At 51.5% G+C, this 18,431-nt stretch overlaps 1 protein-coding gene across 3 annotated transcripts in view; it reads left to right on the top strand.

Moving 5' to 3' along the window:
- ASIC2 (acid sensing ion channel subunit 2) overlaps positions 1-18,431 on the top strand; it is a 1,209,005-nt gene that overhangs the window by 916,832 nt on the left and 273,742 nt on the right. The window contains exon 1 of one of the 3 annotated variants that reach the window (XM_043480710.1): positions 1,350-3,243. The exons of 1 other annotated variant lie outside the window; for it this stretch is intronic. In XM_043480710.1, coding sequence (XP_043336645.1) covers positions 2,530-3,243 — 714 coding nt within the window. In that variant the 5' untranslated portion in view covers positions 1,350-2,529. Of the gene's footprint in view, positions 1-1,349; positions 3,244-18,431 lie in introns of those variants that run through there. One more of the 3 variants, XM_043480724.1, reaches the window with a different exon arrangement.

Raw genomic sequence — 18,431 nt, 5'->3', positions numbered from 1 at the left:
CACCGTGGCCCCCCTCCCGGGACTGCTGGGACCAGACTGAAGCCCTGGTAAATGAGCCTCTGTCAGGGGCCCCACAAAACTGGCAGATTCAGATCCTTCCCCCAAAGCCAGCAACAGATGTGTTCTAGGAACCAAATCCATAGCAGAATTTTAGCAAAACCCAACCTCAGGAGTTTCTCCCCCAAGTGAATGAGACACGCCAAGGCAGAACATTTTAAAAAGCTAGGGACTTCCCTGGCAGTCCAGTGGTTAAGACGTCGCCTTCCAATGTAGGGAGTACAGGTTAGATTCCTAGTTGGGGAGCTGAGATCCCAGGAGCCTCAGGGTCAAAAAAACCCACCAAAACATAAAACAGAAGCAACATTGTAACACATCCAATAAAGACTTTAATTGATTAATTAAAAAGCTGAATGAAAGTGTCCGAAAGTGCCCAGGGGTTAGTGGAAGACCTTGAACCTGCCCAGAAGGGAAGAAAGACATCATCAGCTAAACAGCTGTGGGAACCCAGCTGTGAGAATGGCAGACTTGGAGTCTCGGGTCCTCGGAAGTCACTCTCCGCCCTCCTGCCCATCCAGGGAGGCTGTGCTTGGTGGACTGCGGTCAGGGGTGAGCAGCAGACTCCCCCAGGGAAGTGGCTAAGATGGGGACACCGGAAGTTCCTTAAAGGCAGGGCTGCCCCTGCTGGGCCCAATCTGCTAGAGACCCAGGGACTGCTCCCAGCAGCTCAACACACATACTCATCTACACACCGCACACAGGCAAAACACCAACTACACACCAGGTCCAGAGCTGCCGATATCCACCCACACATCAACACACTTGTTGGCACCCACCACCGGCTAAATGCAAACGGTCCACCCAAGTGGAGCATACACACCATCCCTCTATCCTACACACAACACACATACTCAAATAGCCACAGTGCAGCATCTGCAAAAATAAACCCACAGCCACCAGATACACCGAGATGCCCGTTCACACGTACACACGCACATCCTACCCACTCTCAGCGCCTGACGCCCCACTCACACACTTGCTCAAAGGCCCACATTAGACAGCGGCTTCGGGTTCTCGACAGTCCACCCGACACAGTGAGACGTGGCCTCACACTCATCCACACACGGCCCACAGACACGCAATGTTGCTACTCCACGTCTCACCCGCCAGCCCCGCACAACCCGGCACATCTGTGCAGCGCATCCCCCACCCGGCCGGCTCTGGCAAGAGGCTTCCCTCTCGGTGTGCAGCGGCCACAGTGGCCAGGAATTAAAATGCAGCGAGGAGGAGCCGCGCGCGTCAGCACCGCGTCTCCGGGAGCGCACGGCGCTCGCCGCCGCCGCCCCGCCCGCCCGCCCGGAGCCGCGGGGCCGGCGAGCCGAGGAGCAGGTGCTGGAAACCCAGCCGCGCCAGCGTCGCGCGGCCGCTGCCCAAGTTCGCCCGGGGCCCGGAGGAGGGCCGGGCAGGCGGGAGGCGAGCGCAGCCGGCGCCGCCTCCACCGCGGGGCTGAGAGTCTCGAGAGGAGCCGGGCGCGCGGAGCAGCGAGTCCGGGTCACCCCCAAGAGGAGTAGCCGGGGCTCCGCAGTCCCCAGCTCCTGGAGCACCGGGGCAGGAGAAAGAAGAGGCGAGGGACGACGAGATCGGGCTTTTCTGGAGATTCGAGGCACTTCGCAGAGCCGTGCGGGGCGGGGAGAAGCGACACTTCCCTCTGGCCAGCAGCCCTGAAGGAGCCCGTCGACCGGCAGCCTCCGGCGGGACCCTGAAACGCCCCCAGCCCCAGGCGAGGGCGGTCACATTGCAACGCAGGACGCGGGCGGGGCAGGACTCGGGGGAGCCTAAGCAGGTCTCCGCCGAGCGCATCCAGAGGAGCAGTTAGGAGGGTCCCAGAGGAAAGGGAAAGAGGGCCAGCAGGGCGACCGCTCATCCTGGTACACACCCACCCCACCCGCCCAGCCAGGAGCGGCCGCGCGCCTCTGGGGGCGCTCGTCCCCCGGCACCTTCTCCCCCACCGTGTCCCAGCACCGCGGGCCACCGGCGGGCGGCCCTTGGGGATGTCCGAATCAGGCATGGTGGCCGAGTGGCTGCTCTCCCGGGACCAGCGTAAAAGCTGGGGTTAGGCGGAGCCCGGAGGGACTCAGCTCAGGGTCCCCCGAGGTCCAAGACAAGGGGACGCGGGCGCAGCACCCAGGGACCAGAGAGGCGGCGCCCAGCGGGGCCGCTCCAAAGCTAGTGGCCGGCGTCGGGCATCCTCAGGAGGACTCGGAGCCAGGAGAGCCTGGGAGGCGCTCGGGAAGGCCCGTGCCAGGGGCGGCGGGCCGAGGCGGGCTCGGTCCCGGGCGGACGCCCGCGGAGGCGGCGGTGGCGGCGCCGGGCTGGCATGCCTCGCCACCGGAGCTCCTTTCGGGCGCACGCTTCCCTGGCGCGGGCTGCGCGCGGCGGCTGCCGCTGCTGCTTCCACGGCTGCTGCGGACTTCCATGGCGGCTCCGCCCGGCTGGGGCCGCCGCCGCTGCCGCCAGCCGCGGGCTGAATGAATGAGCCGGAGCGGCGGAGCCGGGCGGCCCGCGGCCGCACTCACCGGCCCGGGACGCTTCCGCATGGCCCGCGAGGAACCGGCGCCCGCGGCGGTGGCGGCGGCCGGGCAGCCCGGGGGCGGCCGGGGCGGCGAGCGCGAGCGGGCGCTGCAGGGGCCGGGGGGCGCCCGCAGGGGGCGGCCGTCGCTGAGCCGCGCTAAACTGCACGGGCTGCGGCACATGTGCGCGGGGCGCGCGGCGCCCGGGGGCTCCTTCCAACGGCGGGCGCTCTGGGTGCTGGCCTTCTGCACGTCCCTCGGCTTGCTGCTGTCCTGGTCCTCGAACCGCCTGCTCTACTGGCTCAGCTTCCCGTCGCACACGCGTGTGCACCGCGAGTGGAGCCGCCAGCTGCCCTTCCCCGCCGTCACCGTGTGCAACAACAACCCGCTGCGCTTCCCGCGCCTCTCCAAGGGGGACCTCTACTACGCCGGCCACTGGCTCGGGCTGCTGCTGCCCAACCGCACCGCGCGCCCGCTGGTCAGCGAACTGCTGCGGGGGGACGAGCCGCGCCGCCAGTGGTTCCGCAAGCTGGCCGACTTCCGCCTCTTCCTGCCTCCCCGCCACTTCGAGGGCATCAGCGCCGCCTTCATGGACCGCCTGGGCCACCAGCTCGAGGACATGCTGCTCTCCTGCAAGTACCGCGGCGAGCTCTGCGGCCCGCACAACTTCTCCTCCGTGAGTGGCCCTCCGCGCGAACCCGCTCCCTCTGCTCCCCCACTCTCCCCAGCCCCGGGGTCTGGCAGCTCTTCCCCGGCCCGGGGGCTGGACCCCAGGCCCCTGGAGGTGACATCAGCCCAAGAGGCCCCGGGGCAGAACCCAATCTTAGGTCCCCCGCATCTTCTCCAGGTTGTGGGAACTCGGACGTCACTGCAGGAGGAGTCGTCTGGCTCCCTTGTTCCGGCCTCTCTCTTTGCACCCAGCCCCCCTCTGGGATACCAGCCCCGCTTCTTCCAGGCCTCACCCCCACCCCCTACCCCAGGATCCACAGAACTCCACGTAGCTACTCTGTGTTTGGGGTGAAGGAATGGGAAGACAGGGAAGCCTGTCTGAAGTGTGGGCTTGTTGTCTTTGGGAAACTCAATAGGAAGCTCTTTAAATATGGGCAGGAATCAGGTAGAGCCCCTAAGCTCGCTGGGGACTCCAAGTAGCTTATGAGGAGAGTTCCCAAACACTTCCAATTTGGGAGACTTTGGAAGAAACCCCCAGAATACCAACCAAGGATGAAACTGTACCTAGTTTGGTGGGAGAGGCAGCAGCCCCTTCTGATACTTTTTAAACCGGCTTGTGTCCTAAGCAATCTGGAAATGGAGCCTGGTGGGCGCCATGGGGCCCCTTGACCCCACAAGGTGTGAGAATGGGTCTGTCCCTCTAGGGGAGCCAACGCCCTGCAGTGGGGAAAGCAGCGTGGCAGAGATACTGAAGCTGCGCTCAGGGTTTGTAAACGTTTTGTTGTGCTGGTTCTCCCATGCTGGGGTCTGGGTAAGGCAGCTGTCAGACAGAAGGTATCTGCCTTGTGCGGTCTGCCTAGGAGGAGTTGTGATGCCAAGCCTCAGCGTGGCACCAGCCTGTCCAGCCATTCGTGTATAAATGCCCCTTCGGGGGGGTTGGGCTTTGCCACCAGTGCCGGGAATGTTGGTGTGTGCAGTTTGTTCATAATGTTCTGATGGTGATTTTACCAGCTTTAGGCATTCCTCCTGACCGTCTCATCTCTGACAGTGCTTTTTTAGGATAGTGAAGAGATCCTTTGGTTCCAACAGGTGTTGGCACAGATGCCCATCAGGCCAGGCCTCTGATCGGCTGATTGGCCCAGTCCTGGTCTAGGATGGTGACCCTGGCTTCAGTCTTACTCTCTTTGTTTTGCTTTAAGCCTGTGTTTACGGTAGCTGTGAATTATCCACTCCCAAAATATCCCTGGTTTCCTGAGCTTTTCAGCTTGCTTTAAAAGAATACCTACTTTGTGGTTCCCCCGCCTTAGCAAGCAGGAGGTGCTGTTAACATATGTTTCTAAGTGACTTCGCCCAGACTTCAAATACAATTCTGAGTTCCATCTAACAAAGATAGAGGAAGCAAGGTCATGATCCTTTGTTTACAGTAAGTCCCTTACATATGAATCTTCGAGTTGCGAACTTTCAAAGATGCAAACCTACCTTTGCCTGTCCAATCACATAAGTCAGCTCATGTGTCTGGAGTACACTGTCATATGCGTGCATCCTCTCCAAGTGGTTGTGAGTTTGTGTACTTAATCCACAGTATTGTATAAAAGACAGTAGTACAGTATCTTTATTTCAAGCCCAGGATGTCTAGAAGTAAGCATAAAAGGGGCAGTGATATAGCTGGTACTACTGTACTTTTCAGGGTACTATGCAGTAAGATTAAAAATATTTTCTGTATTTTTTGTTTGTTTTTTTATGTATTATTTGTGTGAAAAAATATTATAAACCTGTTACAGTATGGTACTATATAGCCAATCGTGTTAGTTGGGCACCTAGGCTGACTTTGTTGGCCTTACAAATGGGACGCATGAACGTGTTCTTGGAACAGAACTTGTTTGTATGTGGGAGCTTATTGTGTTGTTCTTTGGCTGACCACCAGCTAGCAGCCCCTAGAGTTAGACTGAAGTTCAGTGTTACATTCGAGTATCAGCAGCTCCAGTTCCAAGCTACACAACACCTGGAAAACTCAGCACATCTGATGATGGCTTTACAAAGCGTGGCTCGCGGGCTAACCACCAGAATTCACTTTTGACATTTACCACAACCCTGCTTTGGCAGAGTTTTATTCCCATGTTAAAGATGAGGGCTCGGAGATGCTAAAATGCTGTCCAAAGCCCAGAGTCAGCAAGCTCAAAGTCCAACTTTGTATACCACGGGATGCACACACAGAAGCCACCTGCAACCTTCCTCTCTGACCCTGGGCCTCTCTTCTATCAGAGGATCCCTGGGTAGGACTCTAGCCCTCAGCCACCTCCAAATCCTGTCCCTTCTGGGAGCGTGGCTGGAAGAGTGGAAACTGGCCCCTTGCAGGCGGATCATAGCCTTGGCCACTTGTTAGGGGTCTACAGAGCACATAGTGCTTGCAGAAGTCATCTGACCTCAGCCCCCCTGGCAGGAATGGCCCTGAGTTGATGAAAATCGGGTTCTTCTCACTGGACCACCCATACCCTGCCTTCCTGTGTCTGAAGATTTTGCAGGCCCACACCCACCTAAACCAAAGTGCTACTTCCATACCTCCCAAGGTATGTGTTCCTGGGGACTCAAGTGACCCCTAGTGGCTTCATATCATGGCACCATCCTGGGAGTTTTCAGCGCCTTCACATTTCATGCTGTAGTTTTTCTCCAAGGGCCTCAGGATTAAAGATTGCACCCCTCTATCCATGGAGGCCAGAAGCTATTTCAGGGGAGCCCCTAATATACAGTGGGTGGGCCCATTAAGGAATCCTTTCTTTAACCACTCTACCCTGCCCCAAGCCTTGGTCAGCTTTGATGAAGGAACACTATAGTGTGTAGTGGTTAAGAGCATGAACTCTCAGGATGAACTGATGGCTCAAATCCTGGGAGGACCACTTGCTGTGTGCCCTTGGACAGGTGACTTAATCTCTCTGTTCTTTAGTTTCCTACTGCATCTAGTGGTGGTAGCAATAGTACATACACTACATTCTCTGTGATCATGGGCTTCCCAGGTGGCTCAATGGTAAAAGAATCCGCCTGCCAGTGCAGGAGATGTGAGTTCAGCCCTTGGGTGGGGAAGATCCCCTGGAGGAGGGCATGGCAACCCACTCTAGTATTCTTGCCTGGAGAATTCCATGGACATAGAAGCCTGGCGGGCTATAATCCATGGGGTCACAAAGAGTTGGATACAACTGAATGAATGAGCATGCACATAGGTATGTGTGAGATGGGCACTCTTTAGACTGTGCTGGACCCCCATAAAAATGCCACCTTTAAAAGGGCATCAGCTTCCTCTCTGGTCTCTGGCCTCCAGCTTATGCTGCCTGCCCTCTGCATCCACCCTTGGCGCTATAGTCAGAGCAGTCTTTCTAAAGTTCCTTTCAGAGCATGGCATCCCATTTCTTCAAGCCCGTCAGTGACTCACCTGTCCTAGGCCCTGGTTCCTCAGACCCTGCACCTGGGCCCTGCCCTATCTCTGGCCATGCTGTCTCTGGGACCACGTGCCCAAGCTCTGCTGAGCAGCTGACAACAGCTGGGCTGCTTCCTCTGCTACCCTAAGTGTGCCTTCACCACCCCCAGCTGCTCTGTCTGCCCGGGGATGCCCAGTCATCCTTCAGGCTCCAGCCCTGGGGTTCCCTCTCTTTTGAAGCCTTGCCTGACCACCTCCGCTCCTCTCCAAACAACTGATGCCTTCCTCTTTTTTGCCCTCTACCCCCCGTTTAGGTGTCAATCCTCACACGCATACGTGTCACCACACTCCCCCCGCCCCCAACACACCGCCCTGGACTCGAGCAGGAACCAGATCTGATTTCCCTGACATCTCCAGCCCCCAACACAGACCCTGATATGCATATTCAGCACTCAGGAATGGTCTGGGGAGTGAAGACCTTTCCCAGGTAACCCCAAGACTTTTCATTGTTCTCCAGGATTCCTGAGTTAATTTCTCCAGGGAATACCAGGGCAATGCCTTTCTAATGAGGAAATGCCCAGTCAATTCGGGGGCATTTATTACTTTTGGGAGCAGAGGGAGAGAGAGTGAGGATGCCAAGATACCTGGAGTTCCCAAGGCCTAAGTGGCCCAGGTGAGGGATGAGCTTCCTGGGGGACCAGTGGGGAGATGTGCCCCCAAATCTCATTCCATCCTATTGGCCTCAGGCTCCAGAAATAAGCTCAACAGGGGAGATCAGAGAGTTGTGAGGGATATCTGTTGGGTTTTAGTCCGCAGGCCATTCAGGATGTGGTTATGTACAGCTCCTCTGTATCTTTGTCACAGCTGCGAAAGGGTTAATCACTCAGCGGTCAGACAAAGCAGCTCCGCTTCTGAATGTTCCTGTGATTTCCCTGGCATCTGCCGTGGACCTTGGGCTCTGAACACTCTGGCCACTCTGGGCTTTCCTGGGGGCAGGGAGACCAGCCTTCCCCAGTAATTGGACAGGACGCGGAACGATGAGGCCAGGCTCTGTGGGCATGGAGCCTTGGAGGAGGGCCTGAGGATCTGGGAACAGCTGCAGACAGAGGCCAGTCAGGGCCCAATGATAAGAAGCAGTGATGTTCTCTGGGAGGAGGCAAGGGTCCGGGGAAGCGTCCAGGCAGACCTCAGTTTAAGGCTTTGGCTCTGTCCCTGTTTAGCTGTGTGCCTCCCTCGCTAAGCCCCTGAAGGCTGGGAAGAAGATGATACATATGCAGTGACCAGCCGCTTCCTGAACAGCATAGGAGCTCACTATTCAAGAGCTGTTGTTATAATTTGATTAAGAGATAGGCACAGTCTTTGTATCTCATGGTAGCAGTTATTAATTATGATCAATATCATTATCATCTCTTATCAGGAGCACTTACCTGAATGGCGATGTGCTCATTTCCTGGTTCATTCATTCCAACACCCAATGTATACTAAGCGTCAACTGTATGTCATGCTCTGATCTAGCTGCTGGGGATGGAACGTTAAATAAGGCATGGGATGTGTCCTCCGTGAACCTGTGGTGTTGTTGAGGAAAGAGATAACAGCAACAGATGCCAGGAGTCCAGAGGTGCTGCGTGGGCTCAGAAGGAGTACCCAGAGCAGACTAGGGATCTCTATGGGCTTCTGGGAGGAGGTGACGTCTGAGCAGAGTCTGGAGGGATCCATAAGAGTTCCAAGGTAGAGAAGGAGAGAAACAGGGCTTCATGGAGAGGGGGCACCTTGTGCAAATGGGGAGAACAGAGACATGAAAGGATGAGATTGGACACATCCTTTCTAGGGCTGAGTGTGGCTCAAAGCTGCGCACAGGGCTTGGGGGTTGGGGGTTGGGGCTGGATGTGATGAGTCGGGGGAATAGTAACAGCACACCTGTTCAATGGACACAAATTTGGGCAAATTCTGGGAAATGGTGAGGGACAGGGAAGCCAGGTGTGCCGTAGTCCGTGGGGTCGCAAAGAGTCAGACACCACTTGGCAATTAAACAAAAGCAACAATGACGACAATGCAAAGGTGTGATGAACACCTGGAGGCCACACAAAGTTTCTGAACTCTGTAGCAAAATCTCTGACTTCTTTCATTGCTGGCTATCACACTGACAGAGGGAGATCTCATCCGGTCCCAACCCCCATCCAACTGTCACCCCCTTGCCTAACTCCACCAGGAGAATTCCAGCCTTCCCTGCCCCCTGCCCCCCCTGCCTAACCCTGACCCCCACCCCCACCCCCCCATCTGTAGGAGTCAACCCTGAGTGCAGATTTTGGACCGGTCCTCTGTACTAAAGGCCAAGACAACAGCATTTGATTTCATCACACTTTGTCACAGGAAGCAGGCTGGCTGCTGCAAGCCAGCCACAGAAAACAAGAAATCATTTCAGCAACATGTTGTTTAAAATCAGCAAATTCCATTGAAGTGGTGCTAGGCCAGGCAGTCCAATAGTCGTGAAGATGGATGGCTTCTGGGAGGAGTGAAAGATACCTTTGCCTTTAGAGAAAGAGGAATAAACGAGCTAATACATATCAAGTGCTTAGAAGAGTTTCTGGAACCCAGTAAGGACTCAATAAATGTGAGCTATTTCCGTTCATATTACTTGCAGTGAGCATTTCGAGCAAAGGACGAAGGCAAATAGTCCCGGGCAGCTGCGATGTACCAGACCCAAGCTGAGCACATTTCACACCATCTCAATTTTCACAATCACCCTAAAAGGTTGTGTAATCATCACCGTTTGGCTGATGGGGGACATTCCCCTCTGGGCAGTTTTGTAGTCAAGCTGAAAGTCACAGAGCCAGCAGATAGCAAAGCTGGGATTTGAACCCAAATCCTCAGGACCACAAAGGCATAGCTGGATGAGGAAGGAGCAGGTTTGGTGGGGCAGAGGTTATTCTGGGAAGACCAATCCAGCCTTTATTCTGCCCTGAGCAGCCTATGTGACGTTGGCCTCTGCAGCTTCCTCTGTGAAATGAGAGCAGGAGCCAAATGACTAATGGGACTTAGCTGCAAAGTTCTCCATCCAAGTGAGCAGTCAGGGGAAAATAGGGTTTAACTGCTGCAGATGGCCCAAGCTCTTCAGCCAACCATTTTGTCTTTTTGCAGAGCTGAAACAGTGATGAAGGGGGGAAATGTACAAGTTATTGGAGTGCTAGAGACAGGATGGTGATTAAATAGACATTTATACAAGGAACATGAAAAGACTTCCCCCAGTTATGTGACTTCGGGGAAATCAGTTTGGGGAATCAGATGTCAGTTCTGCTCAGGTCTGTAGATATCCAAATGGACCCACATCACACTGATTCTGATAGTGGCTATTTGGGGGCCACTGTGGCTGGTCATGAAGGCATCAATCAGATGTCTGCCCAATTGAGAAGGGCTGGAGGAATAACCAGACCATTCGGTTTGTGCATCAGTCGCTTTGGTTCTCCTAAGTGATTTGCTGGGATCAGCTATTCAGAGATCCAGTCCACTAATGCACAATGAGCATCTACTGCATGCCACGCACTGGGCCACAAAGATGAGCCCAAACCCACTTTTTTTGCAGTAAACTGTCCTGCAAAGGTGAGTGTGCCTCACCATGCAGGAAGGGGGACAGACTCTAGCCCAGGATTTGTATGAAAGTGTCAGTTGCTCAGTTGTGCCCAACTCTTTGAGACTCCATGGGCTATAGACCACCAGGCTCCTCTGTCTAGAATTCTTCAGGCAAGAATATTGGAGTGGGTTGCCATTCCCTTCTCCAGGGGATCTTTCTGACCCAAGGATTGAACCCGCTTCTCCAGCTTTCCAGGCGTATCCTTTACCATCTGAGCCACTAGGCAAGCACCAGGATTTGTACGGGGTACCTGTTATGTAAATAGGTCACATCAATTTCACCAGAATCAAATGACTGTTATGGCACCCATTTTACAGATGAGGAAACTGAGGCTCGGAGAGGTACAAAGTCATAGCTCAGGGGCAGCAGAGTTTAGATGCAACCAAAGATTAGTCCAGCTCGAAAGCTGATATTCTTTTTGATGACACCATTATACCAACTCTCAAAGATGCTGGTGAGAACAAATCTTTCCATAGAAGGCGTCCCACACAGTCAAGCCTTCACTGAAAGTTTCTTTCACTACAAGTTAATACAGCCCCTGGAATTTATCCTGGTTTCCAAGCCCTGCCACCCTGAGAAGGAAAAGCCATTCCTAGGATCCGTGATGGACTTGCAGCCGATGGAACTATTACAGGTCTATGATGTGGAACTTAGGAGTTATGCAGATGTTTTAATACAACCATAACCTGAACTAAATTCCCATATTCATTCTTTCAAGGACATGGATAACTTTGAAGTCCTGGCTAAGGAGCTATTGCCAAATTGAGTTCCAGCTCAGACCTGTGCTAACGAACAAACAAATGACTCACGCATAATTGGAACATGAATTGTTGGTAAAACAAATAGAGGCCATGAACGTACTGGGGAAGTTTGTTCTCCTGAGCATGTCAAATATCTCCCCTGACACCATTGTTTATACTATTAATTTGCTTAGTAAATTGTTTCCTCTGATTCTGCACACATTTATTGAGCTCTCTGCCAGGTCCTTTTATATTCATTATTTTATTCCAGCCCAACAATGGACCAGACAGGAAAGTATTCCTCTTTCCCTGGAAAGTGAGTAGGTTCAGTAACTCACCCAAGGTCACAGACGTAGACTCTGATCTTAGGATTCCAAGGTCAACCCTCCTTTCCCTACGTCACAGTTTTTCCTACAAAGAAATCCCAGTGTAGCTTTGGCTAGATTAACCTGTATTTCTTTTTTTAAAGTGTTTTTTTTTTTTTTTTTTTTTTTTTTTTTTTTGCCGTACTGGGTGTTTGTAGCTGTGTGTGGGCTTTCTCTAGCGGTGGCAAGCAGGGACTACTTACTCTCTAGTTGCGGTGCTCGGTCTTCTCACCGCGGAGGCTTCTCTTGTTGCGGCGCACAGGCTCTAGAGCACAGGCTCAGTAGTTGGGGCGCAGGGGCTTAGCTGTTGCAAGACATGTGTGATCTTCCTGGACCGGGGATTGCACCCATGTCCCCTGCATTGGCAGATGGATTCTTAACCAATTGACCACAGGCAAATCCAACCTGCATTTCTAATTAGCAGAGTTTTAGTGATCGGACCTTGGAGAAAGAAATGACAACCCACTCCAGTATTCTCGCCTGGAGAATCCCATGCACAGAGGAACCTGGCAGACTACACAGCCCGTGGGGTCGCAAGAGTCGGACACGCCTTAGTGACTAAACCAGTCATCATACCTGGATAGGACTGTGTAATATAAATTACCATCTCATCTTATCCTTGCAAGAACGGAGGGTGATTATTGCACTCTATTGCCTGTCTAACTTCAGAGAGGGGAGTGTCTTGCCCAGGGTCACATTACACAGGAACAGAAATCAGCCAAAAACATTGAATGAGGTCCTCCTGTGGCCCCTGTATACCTCTTCTTTCCCTAGCAACTTTGTTCCTGGCCAGGGTGGACTGGGGGGCATATTGTCTGCCCTGGAAGATTTTCTTAAGAGAAAGACAGAAGACTTCTGAGTGCCTTGCCGAAAAGAATCAGTGCTCAAACTGGCTGCTAAGATGAGGTGTTGGGTTCCTTCTTTGTCTCTGCCCAGAGGCCTGCCCTCCTTCCCAGGCAGATTTGTTCTGGCATATAGATGTGGCAATGTGATCTGGCAATCGGCTGTGGATGAATAGAGAAGCTTCTAGGCCCATGCTTCCTAAAAATTAAGCATACTCAGATTCCTGGGCCCATGGCATTGGTCCTGATTTGGTAGGTCTGGAATGGAGCTTGAGATTTGCATTTCTGACAATTCCCCAGGTGATGCAGATGCTGGTAGCCCGTGGACCACACTTTGAGGGGCGAGGCTTGGGCTCCATGAATGCTGAGAAGGAGGCATCCATGGGCTTTCTCAGTCATGTCTGGCTCACTGGGTCTGTAAGAAAACACACAGAATGGGCATCCTGGAGTGGAGCAAGGAAGGGTACCTGGGGGAGGAGTACTGGGCTCCCCAGTGAACGCCAGAGGAAGTGTGTAACAGGGGCATTGTTGTTCTGGCATCAATGTCACATCACAGCAGGTGTCACACAGGGGCCATGCACCAAGCCAGTGTCAATCAAACCAAATTGCAAAGGCCATGAATAATGGCTGAATAACAGCCCCTCAAAGAGGTCCTCCTCCCCAGAACTATGAATACATTACCTTGCATGGCAAAAGGGACTTCGCAGGTGTGATTAAGTTAAGGACATTTAAAAAATGTTTTTGTATTTATTTATTTAATTTTGGCTGCACCAAGTCTTCACTGCTGCAGGTTCTTAACCGCTGGACCACCAGGGAAGACCAAATTAAGGGCTTTGAGATGGAGAGATTATCCTTGACCACCTAGTGGGCCCCATGTAATCACAAAGGTCCTTGTAACGGAGAAGCAGGAGGGTCAGGGTCAGAGAAGATGGAACCATAGAAGCTGAGGTCAGGGAGTCAGAGAGAGATCTGAAGACACGGCACGGGCAACTTTGAGATGGAGGAAGGGGCCGCAACCCAAGGAAAGCAGGTAGCCTCTAGCAGCTAGGAAAGGCAAGGAAACAGGTTCTCCCCCAGGACTTCCAGAAGGAATGCAGCCTTGCTGACACCTTGATTTTAGCTTTCTGACCTAGAACGATACGCTAACAAAATTGCACTGTTTGAAGCTACTAAGATTGTGGTAATTCGTTACAGCAGCAACAGAAAATTAACACAGGCATCATTTGTTGTACAAACACTCTCTATTACACCTAGTGGACCAGGCTGAGTAGGTTTGGATCAGGGTCCATCCTAAAACCAAGAAAATGAAAGAATCCATAACAAACATGTAACTTGATTCAAAAATAGTCCACATGGGAGTATTTTATCCATGTTTAACATTCATGCCAGATTGGGAATTTGGACCCCAGCAACTAGGACAACTAGAAAAAGTAAGAGGGGTAGGAAGAATGTGACTTCAAGAGTCAGACTCAAATTCAACTCCCAGGACTGCCTAGCATTGACAAGGGGTGGCTATTAGGGTGGGAGGTGCTTATTTTCATTGAGATTCTGTTTCCTTCTTTGTAAAGCAGAGATCACACCTTCCTTGCAGGGCTGTTATGAAACTTAAAGACAATAGAATAATCCATTCAAAAATGATCTCTTGAAAGCCAGGTATGGTCTAGTCCTGGTGGATAAAAGCTGAGTATAGATACAGAAATCACCACCACTGTCTTGAATGTAAAAGCACAGATGTGTTGGTGCTAGATAAAATTGAAAAGTCACTATCATTTTCATCATCATTATAATGATGACCCCTCTCACTTCTTTGCAGAAAAAACTTCCAAGCGCTAGAAGAATAGCGTGACCTTCTGTATACTGTTACAATTCTAGCCAGGAATAATTAAGTTCTTTTCATCTGACATCTATATGGGTAGGTCAGTCTTTTAGGGTTTCTTTAGTCCCCTGATCCAAATTAAAAAAGCAAAGAGGGAGATTGGGAGGTTCAAGGTCACGTTGAATGTCATTGGGAAGCTTGAAATCGACTCTGAGGATATTTGTGCTTAAGCTTTTATATCACCACAGTGTCTCTTTCTTCCTCTGCAAGCTTACTCTTTTTGCAAAATACATACACTGGCCATCCCCTTCTGATTCCAACGGTATATCTGATCTGAAAGTTGTTGATTCTCTGATCTCTGAAAGTGAAGGGTTTAATCTCCTCTTGGAACCCCTCCTAACGAAAATTATTTTCCCACTTTGAAATGGCACGGGCATCCACTGTGAACTCACATCCATAAATCTAAGCCTACCACTCAGGAAAGCAGATGAGGTTTGATTCTGCTGCTCAGCACAGCCTCAGAGAGCAAATTATGGCAAGAATTTGATTTATAGAAGAACCTCAAAGGCTCTGGAGTGAGACGTGTGTTTATTCACTTTATTACCGTTTATTTTACACTATCTCTCTATGCTCCCTGCACATGGATTTGAAAGCCTGTTTGGATAGATGCTTATGACCTACCGGTCTGCACAGCCCTGTTGAGGAACACGGCTTTCTTTGGCGATGCTGCCAATAGCCCAGGTCGGGGGTCCTTATAGCGATGTTGGGATGAAGCCCAGATCTCACAAACAAGCTTGGAGATGTGAGCCCAGAGTTCTCACTTGAACTTCCCCCAGCTCTGCCTTGGTGTGGTACTTGGTGCGGATCTCCAGCTGCAACCCAGGATGTGTAGAGGCAGGCTTGATTTAAGATTCAAATATCTCAGAACAGCTGGGGATATTTAACATCGCTATAATTACATTACATTTCTGACAGTACAGGGAGTAAGAACCTTTTTTTTGTTGTTGTTGAATATTCGATGAGCATCAAATATTTTAACCAGCCAAAGAAACACGAGTGCATTTTTCACATCCAAGTAAGTTTTGTTTTTAAAATTCTGACCTGGGGTGGCTGTCTCTGGCTCTCATCTTCTTTGGTCAGGTCTTTGGAGCGGCAAGAGCACCATCCCTCTAGCTGTAGCCAAGGAGCTGAGTCAGATGGGCTGTGATGCTAAGGCAAGAAGGGATTGGGCAGGCACTTAGTAGGCATGGGGTGCCAGGGGTGATGCGGAAGGTTTCGAACGTCATCGTAGCTCTCTTTGCTGTGGCACCACCAACGCAGTGGCGAGGAAGTGGAGGCCCAGAGCACAAAAGGAAACTTGCCCAAGGTGACATTTATAAATGTTGGAGCCGGGGTCAGCTGAGGTCCCTGCAAAGGCATTTCTGGCAAGTTGAGTACAATGGTTGATGCCAAGAGGTGGGAGAGGAAGCGGAATCAGACAGAAGAGGACCTCCTCTGCGCCAGGCTCTGTGCCTCACGCTTGTTTCTTCCCACCTCGTGGCAGTACTTTTGGCACAGTCCTCTTGTGCCCATTTTATAGATGAGGGACTCAAGGCCCATAAGGTTAATGGGGGAAGCAGTGGTGAGGGCCTGCATCTTGTGCTTTTAGAGGAGAACATTTTCTTTTTTTAAGAAAACTTTTTATTCAGTATTGGAATATAGTTGGTAGACAATGCTGTGACAGTTTCAGATGGATGGCAAAGGGACTCAGTCATACATCTATAGGTATCCATTCTTCCCCAAACGCCCCGCCCATCCAGGCTGCCACATAACATTGAGCAGAGTTCCCTGTGCTATACAGTGGATCCTGGTTGATTATTCATTTAAAATAAAGCAGTATGTTCATCCCAAACTCCCTAACTATCCCTTCCATCCATCCTTGCCCCCTGGCAACCATAAGTTCCTTCTCTAAGTCTGTGAGTCTGCTTCTGTTTTGTAAACAAGTTCATTTGTATCATTTCTTTTTAGATTCCACATGTAAGGGATGTCATGGGATGTAAGGAGAGCATTTTCAATATTTAATATTTATTGACCCCTGGCTGCCTCATTCCCACCCCCACCCCTCCTCCACTCAGCCTGCTCCATGCTCCAAGAAGCTTAGCCAGCAAGTGACGTGGGACACCACCCATCAAACACCTTGTCTGACATCCCTCTTCACACCATCCTGGAGTCGGGGTCCATGGCCCTGAGTCACAAAGGCAAGTCATTTAAGAGCTGTTGGTCTTTCTCAAGGAATTTTCTAGCTTCCCTCACCCTCTTCCTTAGGCTGTTTCCTTACCCCAGACCCCTTAGCTATGCACAGTATGCCTGGAAGGGTGCATAAGGTCTACCTCTGAGGAGGGGACTGGAAGGATGGGGCAGGGTGGGTGGGAAGGAGCCTGGCTTCTCATTCTGCATCATTTTCTATGGTTTGAATATTTTTAACCACATGCATGTATAATTTATAACAAAAACACTTGATGCACAATAAAAGTGCTGTCTGGGGAAAATCCCAGCTCTTCTGCAGTTATCCCATCTGGAAAGCAGGGTCCCGTCCTTCTGACCTGCCGGCACTCACTTTGTTTCTGTCCCTCTTACCATCCTTTCCTTTCTCTGTCTTTTATTGTCATCCTCCATAAACTCCGTTTCCTCTCATCAGACTGTCACCTCCGTGAGGGCAGGGGCCATGCCTGGCTCCATCTTCTGACTGGTCCAGCAACTACTTCCATTTCTCATGGGTAACAGGTGCTCTGCCCAAATACTGAGCTGCTAAAATGGGACCTAGGAGAGATGGTTCCACCAAAGTATACATGACTCATTCGGCCATTCATTCGTTCATTCATCCCATGAAGAGGCAGCCAGAGCCCACTGGTAGGGGGCATCATGCCAGGTGCAGGGCTCAGAGGGACATGGATGTGTGCCCTCCATCACAGAGCTCACATTCTGGAGCTTGTGAATGATCTCCATGAAGATGAGAGCCATTGGGAGGATTGGTTTCAAAATCCCTGATCCCAACCCAGACCTGCTGAGTCAGAATTTATGGGGACAGGTCCAGGAATCTCTTTTGAATGCATAACCCCAGTTGATCGAGGATGTTAGGAAAATATTCTGTGTTGGCAGGGGTGGGGGGAAGGCAGTGCCACAGAGAAACACACATGCTCAGCCACTCAGTCATGTCTGACTGTTCACAACCCCATGGACTGTAGCCCACAGGCTCCTCTGTCCGTGGGATTTCCCAGGTAAGAATACTGGAGTGGGTTGTCATTTCTTTCGCCAGGGGATCTTCCTGACCCAGGGATCGAACCTGCATCTCCTGCAACTCCTGACTGACAGGTGGATTCTTTACCACTAGCTACCTGGGAGGATCCATATGATATATAAATAAATGAGCAAGACTGTTTCCAATATTAATAAATTCTTTTAAAGCAAAAAATAAAGGGCATGTGATAGGGAGTGTCAGGGAAGGATTGCTTCTTCGAGGAGATGACATCTCTGCTGAGACTGGGAGAACGCAGGGTTCTGGGAACAGCATCGCAGCAGAGGGACTGGGAGCTCGAGGCTGGGGGAGGGGGATCTGCCTCCTTCTTCCAACACTGGAAATTCAGCTTCTGTAGCTCAAGTCTCCTTTTTTTTTTTTTGTGAGCACATCTGGTTCCTTCCAAAATGTAGCTGCCTCTCTCACCCACACAATGCAAGAGAACAACATGGTTCTAGCCGTTCTGGAAATATTGACCTCCAGAATGCTAATGTAATGTAGCCCTAGGTCCTTAGGCTGAACTCTCCTTTAAAAAATAACTCCAAGTGAGTGGAAAAAACCTGCAGTTCCAAGAATCCAATTGCAAATCCCTGTTGGAGGGCAGCTCTGTGAGACCAACATGGTCAGGCTCTTTCTTTGGAGGGCTACATTCTGGTTAGTTATCACCACATTTATCTGCTGATTAATTTTTGTGAGAGCATAAAAATTAACTTTGAGGTTCACATGGACTTTCCTTCTTCAGCCTCTAAAGTGTTTGGTCAGGATGCCTGGTTGTCCACACTGAAAAGAGGCTGGTTCACCTGGTTTTGTGTTTCAGAGAGAGTTTGCAGATCTTTTACTTCTGTTCGTCTTCATGATAGCCATGTGTCTGAAAAGCCAGCAGTACTGTTCCCATTTTACAGATGGGAAAAGTGAGGCTCAGGGGAACCTGACTTGCCCAAAGTCCCCAGGGAGTTCTGACTCCAGCTCTGGTACATCCCCCTGCCCGTGGTGATGAGTTAAAACGAGGAGACCAAATCAGTGGCAGGCTGCAATGTCTCAATGTCAGCGCCACCTCCTGGGGAAGGGCTTCCCTGGAGGGCTTTGTGAAACCCGGTAAGGTAGTTGAATCCTCCAGCTTG

The sequence above is a fragment of the Cervus canadensis genome, chromosome 1 (genome assembly GCF_019320065.1).
Source record: "Cervus canadensis isolate Bull #8, Minnesota chromosome 1, ASM1932006v1, whole genome shotgun sequence".
Lineage (NCBI taxonomy): Eukaryota > Metazoa > Chordata > Mammalia > Artiodactyla > Cervidae > Cervus > Cervus canadensis.
This window is presented reverse-complemented; position numbering and strand designations above follow the sequence as displayed.